General features: G+C 40.4%; 1 protein-coding gene across 3 annotated transcripts; it reads left to right on the top strand.

Annotated features, from left to right (window-relative positions):
• The first annotated feature begins 2,684 nt into the window (after window positions 1–2,684).
• On the top strand, window positions 2,685–12,501 carry LOC121524862 (isoniazid-induced protein IniB-like). 3 transcript variants are annotated; one of them, XM_041810398.1, is made up of 3 exons: window positions 2,685–2,822; window positions 4,496–4,635; window positions 8,779–12,501. In XM_041810398.1, exon 3 carries the CDS (start codon window positions 9,012–9,014, stop codon window positions 10,470–10,472), a length of 1,461 nt encoding a protein of 486 aa, XP_041666332.1. In that variant the 5' UTR covers window positions 2,685–2,822; window positions 4,496–4,635; window positions 8,779–9,011; the 3' UTR covers window positions 10,473–12,501. The 3 variants fall into 3 exon arrangements, with proteins under 3 accessions (XP_041666332.1, XP_041666330.1, XP_041666331.1); XM_041810396.1 differs by having other exon boundaries at window positions 2,725–2,847; XM_041810397.1 differs by lacking the exon at window positions 2,685–2,822 and having other exon boundaries at window positions 4,421–4,635.
• The last annotated feature ends 1,614 nt before the right edge of the window (window positions 12,502–14,115 follow it).

The following is a 14,115-nucleotide window of genomic DNA, read 5'->3' as shown; positions in this document are numbered from 1 at the left end:
GGACTTCTGTGCTCATCATGGATTGTCCATAACAAACACCATGTTCAGGCATAAGGGTGTCCACATGTGCACTTGGCACCAGGACACCCTAGATCGCAGTTTGATGATCCACTTTGTAGTAGTATCATCGGACTTGCGGCCACATGTCCTAAACACTCGGGTAAAGAGAGGGGCGGAGCTGTCAACCGATCACCACCTGGTGGTGAGTTGACTCCGCTGGTGGGGGAGGATGCCGGTCAGACCTGGCAGGCCCAAACCTATTGTGAGGGTCTGCTGGGAACATCTGGCGGAGTCCCCTGTCAGAAGGTGCTTCAACTCTCACCTCCTACAGAGCTTCAACCACGTTCCGGGGGAGGCGGGGGACACTGAGTCCGAGTGGGCTTTGTTCCATGCCTCTATTGTTGAGGCGGCTGGTAGGAGCTATGGCTGTAAGGTGGTCGGTGCCGGTCATGGTGGTAACCCCCGAACCCGCTGGTGGACACCGACAGTGAGGGATGCCGTAAAGCTGAAGAAGGAGTCTTATCGGGCCTTTTTGGTCTGTGGGACTCCACAGGTTTGCAGCGTCAGAGGTTGCTAAGGCACAAACGTGGACGTGGGAGGTGTTTGGAGAGGCCATGGAGAACGACTCCCGTATGGCTTCGAGAAGAATCAGGTCTACCATCTGGTGTCTCAGGAGGGGGAAGCAGTGCGCTGTCAAAACCTTGTATGGTGGGGATGATGCGCTGTTGACCTCGACTCAGGACGTTATGGGTCGGTGGAAGGAATACTTCGAAGACCTCCTCAATCCCATCGACACGTCTTCCGATGGGGAAGCAGAGTCTGGGGGCTTGGGTGTGGGCTCTTCTACCTCTGGGGCTGAGGTCGCCGAGGTGGTCAAAAAGCTCCTCGGTGGCAGGGCCCCGGGGGGCAGATGAGATCCGCCCTGAGTTCCTCAAGGCTCTGGATGTTGTGGGGCTGTTTTGGTTGACACGCCTTTGCAACATCACGTGGACATCAGGGACAGTGCCCCTGGACTGGCAGACTGGCGTGGTGGTTCTCCTTTTTGAGAAGGGGTGATTGGAGGGTGTGTTCCAACTATAGGAGGATCACACTTCTCAGCCAACCAGGTAAGGTCTATTCAGGGGTCCTGGAGAGGAGGGTCCATTGGATAGTCAAACCTTGGATCCAGGAGGAGCAATGTGGTTTTTGTCCTGGTTGTGTAACAGTGGACCAGCTCTACACTCTCGGTAGGGTCCTAGAGGGTGCATGGGAGTTTTCCGAACCATGCTACATGTGTTTTGTGGACCTGGAGAAGGCATTCGACCGTGTCTCTCAGGGAATCCTGTAGAGGGTGCTCCGGGAGTATGGGGTACCGGACCCCCTGATAAGGGCTGTATGGTCCCTGTACGACCGGTGCCAGAGCTTGGTCTGCGTTGCTGGAAGTGAGTTGGACTAGTTTCCGGTGTGGGTTGGACTCCGCCAGGGCTGCCCTTTATTACCGGTTCTGTTCATAACTTTCATGGATGTAATTTCTAGGCGTGGCCAGGGCGTTGAGGGTGTCCAGTTTGGTGGCTTCAGGGCCAAAACTGGAGGTCTCTGATTTTTGCAGATGATGTGGTTCTGTTGGCTTCATCAGGCTGCGACCTTCAGCTCTCACTGGAACGGTTCACAGCCCAGAGTGAAGTGGCAGGGATGAGAATCAGTACCTCTAAATCTGAGGCCATGGTCCTGAGTTGGGAAAGGGTGGAATTCCCTCTCCAGGTTGGGAATGAGATCCTGCCGCAAGTGGAGGAGTTCAAGTATCTCGGGGTCTTGTTTACGAGTGAGGGGAGAATGGAGCAGGAGATTGAACCTCGTAAAATGGATGTTTGGTGCATTTTCCAGAAAAATTCCAGGGGTGCCAATACTGTCGTCCATGACTGTATGAATTTATCTCATTACTATGACTTTTCATCTCATAATTTTGACTTTTCATCTTATAATTATGCCTTTTTATCTCATATTTATGATATTTCATGTCAAAATTATGACTTTTTATTTCATATTCATGCTTTTCATCTCATATTTATGACTTTTTATTTCTAAATTTTGACTTATAATAATTTTGACCTTTCATCTGATAATTGGACTTTTTTTTAATCTCATTATTTGGACTTGATTTCATAATTATGACTTTTTATCTTATAATTGACTTTTTATACTTATATTTTTGACGTTTTTATCTCACAACTAAAAGTTTTTCCTCATAATTATTATTTAGGATTCTTCCTCTTTTTTCTAAGAATTGCCTTACTTTCATATTTTAACTAAATTTAACTAACTAAATTTAAAAAATTAAGTTGTGGAAACGAGCTTCCATACTGATATTTTTATTAAGCTTGAAAAAAAAAAAAAACCTCAGAATGTCTTGTGATATTGTGTTCAAAAACAAGGGATAAACATGGAGCTTGTTAAAATGACCCTTTCACCTATGACCTCCAAACAGGCATGGACCGGTAATCTGGACATTTTCCTGGTGGGCTGTCATATCTTGGGTCAGGTAAGATTTGGATTTATCTATTTATTTTTCCTAAGCACCGCCCCACAGAGCAGGAGCAGCGGCCCACTGGGTGTTTGTTTCATAATGACAGTTGACTGGCCCAATCACGTCTCCTTAGGGTCTGTATTTCCCCCTCCCCTCTCTGCTCCAGCTTAGAGAGTGAAACTAAAGTGTGGAGAAAACCAAACTTAAACATATAAACAAATGTCACACGCGCAAAAGTTGTAGAGAGACTCGGCTGTCCTTACTATAGAGGGTCTGATACTGCATGCAGCTACACATGGAGGAGAGGCAGGTGTGAGAGGTACGCCATGAGCATGAGGAGAGAAGTGAGTGAGCTCTGTGACATCTCATATTAATATTTATTAATATATATAATATTATTATAATAATATTTATATATTATCATATTACTTTTATTATTATTATATGACTATAATAGTATTTTTCACATCTCCACTTTTTTTAATAAAAAAAAAAATCATAAAATACATTTCAAGGAGTATTGATTATTATTTCTATCAGGGCCTGAGATGGGAAAGTAACTGAAGCAACATTCATTTGATGTGTTGTTTTTATTTTTCAGTGACAGATTAAAAAAAATGTAAAAACTCACATTCATGGTCCTACCAACAAAAAATAACAGCTTTTTAAAAAAGGTATAAAAATATTAAATCTTCATATTTTTCCCACTTTAAATGAATCTGTCTTTTAAAAAGACTTCAGTCTGAAATATACATATCAAATAATAATTATTTTTTGAGGATGTTAAACCTTTTAAGACCAGTATGTTTACATTATTCAAATAGAATACACACACACTTTTTTACACACACACGCACCCCCACACACACACACACACACCATTATCCAACATCAATAGCAACACACACTTATCACAGAAAATAGTAAAAAGTGTGAAATGTTGCAGCATGCTTTGAATGTGAAAAAATAGCACCATCTGGTGGACAAATGTAAAATAAAAAATTGAAAGCTAGTAGTTCAAAATGAAATCTGAACATGGAGCATTACCCAGACAGCAAAAGACATTAATTCAATGTTGGATTTTGGTCAGATTGGTTATTTTTGGTTGAGGTTGAAAAATCTATGTTGTTTCAATGTTTAATTACAGTTACCATTTCAGTGTTTAAAAAACTGTGGTTGAATTGGTGTGGTATAGATGATGATTTTTCACTGTTGAAATGCCCTACAATGAAATGACATCGTGGTGAAGAGTGGTGTTGCTGCAGTGTTTTACCTCTTTTACTGCACAGCTTGTATGACTCATATCTAATGCTTGACTTTCTGTTGTTTTAGCTTGTAGAGTTTCCTCTCTTTTGGTTTTAGTTTATAGTATTTCCTCTTTCTTGTTGTAAGTTCATAGTGCGTCCTCTCACCTTTTGTTAGTGCATAGTGTCTCCTCATTTTCCTAGTTATTCCAGTGTTTCCTCTCTTTTGTTAGTTTAGTGGTTTCTTTCTTTTGTTGTCAGTTCTTTGTGTTCCCTCTTGTTGTTAAGTCATAGTGTTTTCCCTCTCCTGTTGTAAGTTTCTAATGTTTTCTCTCTCTTGTTACTTCATAGTGTTTCCTGACCTTCATAGTTCATTGCCCCCCCCCCCCCCCCGTTATTATTTCATAGTGTTTGTGCAAAGAAAATGAAAATCCTTCCAGGTGTTTTTGAGGTATCATGTTCACAATGATGGCCTACAGATGACAGATGGACATGCTGTTAATATAATTCCTCTATTTCCGCGTTAAAAAATACACGGTGCGCCCTGAAGACACGGCTTACAGGGTTAACGTATTCATACAGAACAGTTACATTTTAACCATTTTACAGCATTAATAAAACAACGCAGGCTCACAGTTCATCAGTGAGGATCAAAGTTGATGATAACATCACTTCTCTGCTCTGTCTCAAAACTTCACAGCGTGTTTGGCTCCATGTTTATCTGGCTAACTAGCGTTTTTCCTGTCAGATTTCACACTGGACACTTTTCTGACAAACAGAACTTCATACAAACGTTTGGGAGTGTTCACCTCAGCTGTTTTGATTGGAGGAGGACAACTGATCCACAGCAGGAGCAGCAGATAATACTGCTACTCTGAAGAATCAAAGGTACTGCATGCTGGTTTGACATGATGATAATTTTGAATTGTTTTGTGGTAATGCAAAGTCCACAATTTGCTGTTTTTTTTTTGTTTGTTTTGTTTTTTTGTTTTAAGGCTGTCATGGTTTTGTACAATCAGTTTAAATTGTTTGAAGTTTGCAAATCTACTAACCATGATGGTTACACAAATGAAATGAATAAGAAATTCAAACAAGAAATGGTGCTATCTTTATGCAAAGTAGTCAGTTGGGCCCTCCAGACAAATGAATATGCTCCTACATGGAGCTCAGCAATGATCACTGTAATCCATAAAGATGGTAAAAACCCAACAGGATGCTCATTATATCAACCGATCTCACTGTTGAATGTTGATCAAAAATCACTCACAGCGATCTTAGCAAACAGGCTAATGAAAATAATCCCTACTACTATAAATTTAGATCAGTCCCAAACAGAACTGAGTGATAATGTGAGAAGAATTATAAATACAGTTGAAACCAGAAGTTTACATACACTATATAAAAAGGCACATAAACTTTTTTTTCTCACCGTCTAACATTAAATCAGATTAAACTTTTCCTGTTTTTGGTCAATTAGGATTACTAAATTTATTTCTATTTGCTAAATGCCAGAATAATGAGAGAGATCATTTTTTAGACAATTTTTTATTATTTTCTTGAGAGTCAGAAGTGTACATACACTAAGATTACTATGCCTTCAAACAATTTGGGAAAGCCCAGATGATGATGTCATGTCTTTGGAAGCCTCTGATAGGTTTATTGACAACATCTGAGTTAATTAGAGGCACACCTGTGGATGCATTTTAAGGCACACCTGAAACACACTGCTTCTTTGTGTAACATCATGGGAAAATCAAAAGAAATCAGCCAAGATATCAGGAAGAGAATTGTGGACTTGCACAAGTCTGGTTCATCCTCGGGTGCAATTTCCAGATGCCTGAAGGTGCCACGTTCATCTGTTCAAACAATTATACACAAGTATAAACACCATGGGAATGTCCAGCCATCATACCACTCAGGAAGGAGACGGGTTCTGTGTCCCAGAGATGAACGTGCTTTGGTCCGAAAAGTGCATCTCAACCCAAGAACAAAAGCAAAAGACCTTGTGAAGATGCTGGCTGAAGCTGGTAAGAGTGTGTCATTATCAACAGTCAAACGAGTCCTGTACCCACATGGGCTGAAAGGCCACTCTCCCAGGAAGAAGCCATTACTCCAAAAGAAACATAAAAAAGCCAGATTACAGTTTGCAAATGCACACAGGGACAAAGACCTTAATTTTTGGAGACATATTCTGTGGTCTGACGAATCTAAAATGGAACTTTTTGGCCATAATGACCATCGTTACATTTGGAGAAAAAAGGGGGAAGCTTGCAAGCCTGAGAACACCATCCCAACTGTGAAACATGGGGGCGGCAGCATCATGTTGTGGGGTTGTTTTGCTGCAGGAGGGACTGGTGCACTTCTCATAAATAGATGGCATCATGAGGAAAGAACATTATGTGGAAATACTGAAGCAACATCTCAAGACATCAGCCAGGAAGTTAAAGCTTGGGCGCAAATGGGTTTTCCAAATGGACAATGACCCTAAGCATACTGCCAAACTGGTTACAAAGTGGCTTAAGGATAACAAAGTCAATGTTTTGGAGTGGCCATCACAAAGCCCTGATCTCAATCTCATTGAAAATTTATGGGCAGAGTTGAAAAGGCATGTGCGAGCAAGGCGGCCTACAAACTTGGCTCAGTTACACCAGTTCTGCCAGGAGGAATGGGCCAAAATTCCTGCAAACTATTGTGAGAAGCTTGTGGAAGCATATCCAAAACGTTTGACCCAAGTCATACAGTTTAAAGGCAATGCTACCAAATACTAAGGAAATATGTATGTACACTTCTGACTCTCAAGAAAATAATAAAAAATTGTCTAAAAAATCATCTCTCTCATTATTCTGGCATTTAGCAAATAGAAATAATTTTGGTAATCCTAATTAACCAAAAACAGGAAAAGTTTAATCTGATTTAATGTTAGACGGTGAGAAAAAAAAAGTTTATGTGTCTTTTTATATAGTGTATGTAAACTTCTGGTTTCAACTGTATAAAGGAATACGCCCAGAAAACAAAACAGTTCCTCATGTTAACGCTCGATGCAGAAAAGGCCTTTGACAGGGTGCTGTGGCCCCTCATTTCTGAAAAATGTAAAAGATTCAAATTTCATAAAAATTTCACAAACTGGTTACAAATAATTAACAACACACCAAATGCAAAGTTTAGAGTAAACGGTATCTTGTTTAAATCGTTTGAGTTGTTAAGAGGCACGTTGCAGGAACACCGTCTCTTTCTCTTGATCTTTATATTAGCCTTGGAACCACTAGAAGATAGAACCAGAAATAACCATAATATACAAGGACTGGCCATGAAGAACACAAAACAGCGATGAATGCAGATGACATCCCCCCTCGTACACTGTCTCTGAAACCAGATAAAACCTGTACAGAATACTAACAATAACAGCAATGAAACCAGTAACTAGAAACTGGCTGAAACCGACACTGCCACAAATCATCAAATGCTCTGTCTCTAAACCTCACAGTGCTGTTTGTCTGCATGTTTATCTGGCTAACTTGCATTTATCCTGTCAGATTTCACACTGGACACATACTTCTGACAAACAGAACTTTATACAAACGTTTTTGGATGGTAAATAAGCAATTTGGCCTTTCTGAATGCTCCCTCGGTGTCTGCTTTTAAATTCACGTTTAAACATTTTTAAGTCAGACAAAAACCCCTCAGTTTATTTTGAAAAATTCTTTTCATAAGGTCTGACATTACAGTGACTCTTGACCTTTGACCTCCAAAGTCTAATCAGTTCTTCCTTTAGTCAGCGTGGATGTTTGTGCAAAGAAAATCAAAAACCTTTTAAGTGTTTTTATGGTATCATGTTCAGTGATGGCCTACAGATGACGGATGGACATGATGTTAGTATAATTCCTCTATTCCTGCGTTAAAAAATACACGGTGCACCCTGAAGACACGGCTTACGGGGTTAATGTACTCACACAGAACAGTTACATTTTAACCATTTTACAGCATTAATAAAACAATGTAGGCTCACAATCCATCAGTGAGGATCAAAGTTTCGTAACTGATGATAACATCATTTCTCTGCTCTGTCTCTAAACCTCACAGCGCTGTTTGTCTCCATGTTTATCTGGCTAATTAGCATTTTTCCTGTCAGATTTCACACTGGACACACGTTTCTGACAAACAGAACTTCATACAAACGTTTGGGAGTGTTTACCTCAGCTGCTTTGATATTTATGATTCAGGGTCTGGGAGGCTACGATGTGATTTGGAGCTGTAAAACAATCATGCTGACACCACACAAATGTAGATGGTTCAACAATTAACAGTTTGTAACGAGGCTTCACTAAGGATACGCCCCCACCATCATCAGGGGAGGCAAATCTGGCCTCAAATCGGGGCTTATATCTGTAGTGTGTGGCCAGATTTTCATTCATAAAATTCTGCTGATGTGAAAACTATCCACTTACTGTAACTGCTGACTGCAGTGAAAAATATACATCATTCTGGTTTTTGGCTCAGGTTAGTACGTCACTCCCCGCCCCACGGTCGAGGTTGCCCAATTACAGAGTTCTACAGCTGAACGTCCCACCATAGACGTCTGCCGCCAGATCCTCTCGGGTTATTGTGGTGTTGATAATCTTAGCACACAGTCACTGTGGCGCCACGTTGCCTGTGGCAAAAACAGGCAGTAAGTGCACTGAGGTGGCAAAATTTAAGGCATTTTAGTCCCTGCATGTATTACCAGCAAATTCTTTTTGGATTTTTTCTCAGTGCAAGTTGTCTGGGTGGATCTGCCCCATATTGTTTTAATCTTTCTTCATTTTAATGTTTTTGATGCTCTGATGAATTCCTCAGTAACTCTTGTCTTCTCTGTGTTTGAGAGATGAGATGTTTTTGATAAAACCAACTATGGAGGTGCCGTTTTCTATCTGACATGACTGCAGCGAAAAAGTTGGACTATAAAGACCGAACTACACATTACTCAAAATAACTGAAACATGAAAGTAAGATACTTGCAATGTTTTTTTCTGATTGAGTCTATTCTCATTTCAGACGTGCTGAGATGAAATGAAGAGGTGAAAACAAACATCAGAGTCTGATTCAAATCTAAACTTCACCAACTCAGACTTCACTCCGATCATTAGACGGTGAGAGGAAAACTTCCATCCCTAAAAGAAGGGGGGAACATCAAGACCGGGTCCTTTATCCATCTGAGCAAATCACACTTAAAGACACTTGAACATTCAGATTCATTCATTAACAAGTTAAATAAACAGAGACCTGCCATGGAAGAGATTGTGAGCAAGCTCGACAACATCAGTCATGAAGTAAGAAAATACATCGATGAACGCCTTACAGTTGGAAGACTGGGACTTTGGATCTGTGCAGTGGGACTTCTTACAGCTCTGGTCCCTTGGGGAGGAAGCTTGGCTGTGGTGGAGGCAATAAGAGGAGCAGCATTAGGAGCAGCAACAGTAGGAGCAATAGGAGTGACAATGGTAGGGCCAACAGCAGCAGCAATAATAGGAGTAGTAAGAGGAATTATAGAAGAAGCTATGTCAGGAAGAAACGTAGGAACAGTAGCAACAATAAGTGGAGTAATAGAAGCAGCAATAGGAGCAGCAGCAGGAGCAGCAATAGTAGCAGCAGTAAGAGAGGTGAAAGGAGTACTAGGAGGAGCTATAGAAGGAGCTATATTAGGAACAGTAGTAGGAATATTAGCAGCATTATTAGCAGCAATAATTGCAGCAATATTAGCAGCAATAGGTGCTGCAGTAGGAGCAATAGGAGGCGCAACAGGAGCAGCAACTGGAGCATCAATAGGAGCAGCAATAGGAGGAGGAGTAGTAGGAGCAGGAGTAGGAGGAATAGGAGGAGCATTCGTGGGAATAATAGGGGAAGCAATAAGAGTAGATATAGAAAAAAATATATTTGAAAAGTTTTTAGGACTACTGTTTGCAATGGGAACAGCAGCTGTAGTAATACCTGTAGCATCAATAGCAGCACCAACAGGTGCAGCAATAGGAGCAGCAATAGGAGGCACAACAGGAGCATTAACTGGAGCATCAATAGGAGCAGCAATAGGAGGAGGAGTAGCCGGAGCAGTACTAGGAATAATAGGAGGAGATGTACCACGAGAAATACGAGGAGCAATGCGAGGAGCAATAGTAGCAGCAAAAATAGCAGCAAAAATAGCAGCAATAGGAGTAGCAATAGGAGGAACAAGTGGAACAGCAATAGGAGCAGCAATAGGAGGAGCAATCATAGGAGCAGCAGTTGCAGGAATGATAGGAGGAGCAACAGCAGGAGCAGCAAGAGCAACAACAAAAAAAGCCAAAAGAGATGCAATTATAGGAGCAGTAGTTGGAGCCATTGGAGGAGCAATAGTAGGAGCAATAACAGGAGAAACAGGAGGAGTCATTGAAGGAGCAATAGGAGCAGCATTAGGAGCTGACATAGGGGGACAAATAGGAGCAACAATAGGGGCAAACATAGGAGAAGAAACAGGATCAGCGATAGCAACGATAGCACCAATAATAGGAGCAGCAACAAGAGGAGCAATAGAAGCAGGATTTGGAGCAATAAAAGGAGGAGTGATAGGAGCATCAGCTGGAGCAGCATTAGGAGCAACAGGAGCAATCGAAGGAGGAACAGGAGCAGCAACAGGAGCAATGATAGGAGGAGCAATAGGAGGAGGGGTATGTGCTGTGACTGCCATCTGGAACCAGCAGAAGACAGAGAGCTAGAGGAAAGTTCAGAAGAAGCAGAAGAGCTGGTAAAAGACTTTCTGGAGATTAAGTTATGCTGAGAAGTTGAGAGAATCATCATCAGAATCTTCATCCCAGTTGGGGATCATGGGGGGCTGGAGCCTATCCCAGCTGCCATTGGCGAGAGGTGGGGTACACCCCAGACTGGTCACCAGTTAATTGCAGGGTTGACATGTAGAGACAAACAACCAGGCACACTCACATCTACGAGCAATTTAGAGTCACCAGTTAACCTAACTGGATGTCTTTGGTGGTGGGAGGAAGCTTGAGTACCTGGAGAGAACTCATGCATGCACGTGGAGAACATGCAAACCCTGCAGAGAACATTGAACCAAGGACCTTGCTATGAGGCAACAGCGCTAACCCCTGCACCACCGTGCCGCCCCTTCATCAGAACTGTCAGTTAAATATCTACAAATGGGAGCCTTATTAGACATCATCATTCAGTCAGCTGATCGTTGTGATATAATACAGCAATATAAACAGAAAGATTTCTCCTTCTGCCTTAAATCCATCAGCAGATCGTCAGCATGTTTCATAATATTGAGGACTCTCTGAGAACAATAAGATGTTAAAGTGATGTTGGCTTTAAAGCATGTGTTTTATATATGGAGCTGTGTGAGCTGTGTTTTTGTTTCATGTATGTTGAAAATAGAAGATCAAATCTCATCATCATTCCTCAACTTCAGCTTGTGAAATCTATCTGCAAGGAGCGACTTGGACAGATCCTGAAACTAAACTCAAACACACTCTGTTACTGTCATAAAAATGTGACTCATCTGACTGAAATACATTTCCTGATCAAACCACCAGCCTTCTAGTTGAGAGACAACTGATCCCTGACCAAGTCTACTAACAGTCTGATTTATGATAACTAAACTGTGGAAGTTTTAAGCTTAAAAAGTTATGGAGCAATGCCTGCAAGCTAGTTAAGTCAGTCAGCTCTAAACAAGATTTGAGTTCATGATTCACACCTGACTGCATCAAAATCATTCATGTGCATCAATAAGCTAGAATAGCTGTAATATTATTGACTCTAAACTTGTTTTAGCATGACTAAAGCATTATTTTTTCAAGATTTATTTTTGGCCTTTTTGCCTTTATTTTGATAGGACAGTGGATAGAGTCGGAAAAGGGGGAGAGACATGCAGGAAATGGTGCCACAGGCCGGATTTGAACCCGGGTCACCTGCGTATACGGCATGGGCCTTAACCACTCAACTAACGGCACACCGACTATGGTGTGATTTTACTGTCCTTCCTTATGATTCATGTTAATCCTGTAGATTCTTGTTAAAGTCTGATTCATTTAGTTATTTTATTTCAACACGTTCCTGATGTTAGGAATCTTGAGATGCTGAAATGCTTTAATATATAAACCCTCTATTTCTTACATTCCTGCAAACTTTAAGAAATCCGTTTTTTGCTGTGGTATTTTTCCATGCATTTCTCTGTGTGATGTACAGATATTTACACTCTGTAAAAGTAAATTATAACGGAGTTGTAATTGTTTTTATGACCTTAGGTTATCTTGAATCAGAGTGGACGATGAAGACATTTGAAGAAATTCCTTTTAGGGCATTCACTCAGAAATATTTGGGCCTAATTCTTAAGATTTATGTATTTCAATTGCATATAAAATGTCCATCCATTTGAATTACTTAGATTTAACATAAACAGGCCAAAAAACTTCATGTGCTGCATATTTGTCACTCAAATGTAAATGAAACAATTAAGAATGAGATTTATGTAATAATATCAACAAACCCCATGTGTTTTGAATAAACAATGACAGAAATGACAGAAATCTTTATGTAAACCAATCTCATAAATTTTAACTAAATTAATCTTGGTTGATCCACAGCTCGTCATATTTAAACAATATTCATACGTTTTAACTGATTAAATTTAATTGTTTTCGCAATTGACAGATTTATGCTGATTTTAAGGAATTTGAATAAATAAATTCTAAAATATTAATCATTTAAATAAAATCAAATAAATGTAAATATTTAAAAATAAACTGTGCTATAATTCATTTTTCTGAGTGTTCTTGAGAATAATTAAGATCTCCTATTACAAAGAAAGAAATTGATTTGTAAAAAAAAACAAAACTACACCCTAAAGTGATGGATGGTCAGAAATAACCATACATAATAGTTCTCCTCTTCCTCTGTATCAAATAAATGTCTCCTTACTGCTCCGTTTATTATAGATCATGTACATATGTACTTGTGGTGTGAATTTTGTAGTATGTCCCAGTGAAAGCTGCTGTTGGTTCTTACAGAAAATATCAGAAATGATCAAATTAATGTATTGATAAAATATCGATTTACGCAGCAGGAATTTTAAGGTGATTTTCAGGGACAGGATCTCAAGGCGTTCCAGTTCAGGGAGCTCAGTACGTCACTGCTGTTTGCAGTTTGTATTGTTTGACATATTTTCCGCTCACTGCCAGAGGTTACGGTAAATGGTTATTTTTCACAACAGCAGAATTTTATTTTAAAAAATCAAAAAATTTACTGAGAGGTATACATTTAAATTTACGCACCACAAACTAAGGAGGGTTAGGGTGAGGCCCCTTTGCCTGTGGCAAAACAAGCACTAAGTGTGTTAATATCCTAACACATTTGTCCCTAATGACAAAAAACATGTCTGCTTCCCAAAAACTGCAGAAAAACTATACAGTGCTGAACAAATTTATTAGACCACCCTAACCCTAACCAAAGTAAGGTTTATGCCACAGCTGCCCTAAATTAACAGCACTGGTAATTTCCAGAATCATTTTTATGTTTCTGCAATGGTTAATACACCTATATGTAGAAGCTCTTTGACCCAAATGATATTTTTAATGCTAAAATATAATTAGGGCCCGAGCACTGACCTGTGCGAGGTCCCTGTTGTATCGGTAAGGATTATTTCTTTGCACTTGATTATTATTTTTCCGACACTTTGAACTCGATTTTGGGGCCCTTAAACCCCCTAAAAAGTCCTGGATTTTTTGCTCATCTCGTCAGGACCCGCAAAAAATTTCGTATTCTGATGGTCCCAGACTTTGCACTCCAAAAATGGCCGATAGGGGGCGCCAAAACCAACAAATCAGCAGCCCCGCCCACAAGTTTGTCCGATATGCATGAAAATCATTACACATATGTATCATGACTAGACGAACAAAAAATCCTCTTGTGGCCATCCTCTAAAATGCACAGGAAGCGATGGAATCAGCAAAAACTGGCCATTTTTTCCAATTTTTGGCAAATTTGCAGTCCTCACATTTGAACGAACTCCTCCAAGAGGATTTATCCGATTGACTCCAGAGTGGTTTCTCAGAGTGGTTCAACTTCAGCCCCCTCAGCTGGTTCAACTCAGGCTTATGATTTTTGGTTGGCCATATAGGTCGTCATCAGACCTACAAAAAAGTCTCTTGGACCAATATTGTAAATCAAACAGGAAGTTGGCCAATTTGTTTTTAAAAAATCTGCTTTCCGTAAATTTAGGGATTGTATTTGAGCCGAGAGCTCAACTGATTGACTCCAAATTTTTTTTTTAACTTAAACTAGACAACCTGGAGACCCAAAGTTGTACGAACTGTGAGTTTTCACCGTAGGGCGGCAACGTTATCG

This window comes from Cheilinus undulatus, linkage group 17 (assembly GCF_018320785.1).
Source record: "Cheilinus undulatus linkage group 17, ASM1832078v1, whole genome shotgun sequence".
Taxonomy (NCBI): domain Eukaryota; kingdom Metazoa; phylum Chordata; class Actinopteri; order Labriformes; family Labridae; genus Cheilinus; species Cheilinus undulatus.
Note: the sequence above shows the minus strand (reverse complement) of the source record. Positions and strands in the feature narration are given on the sequence as shown.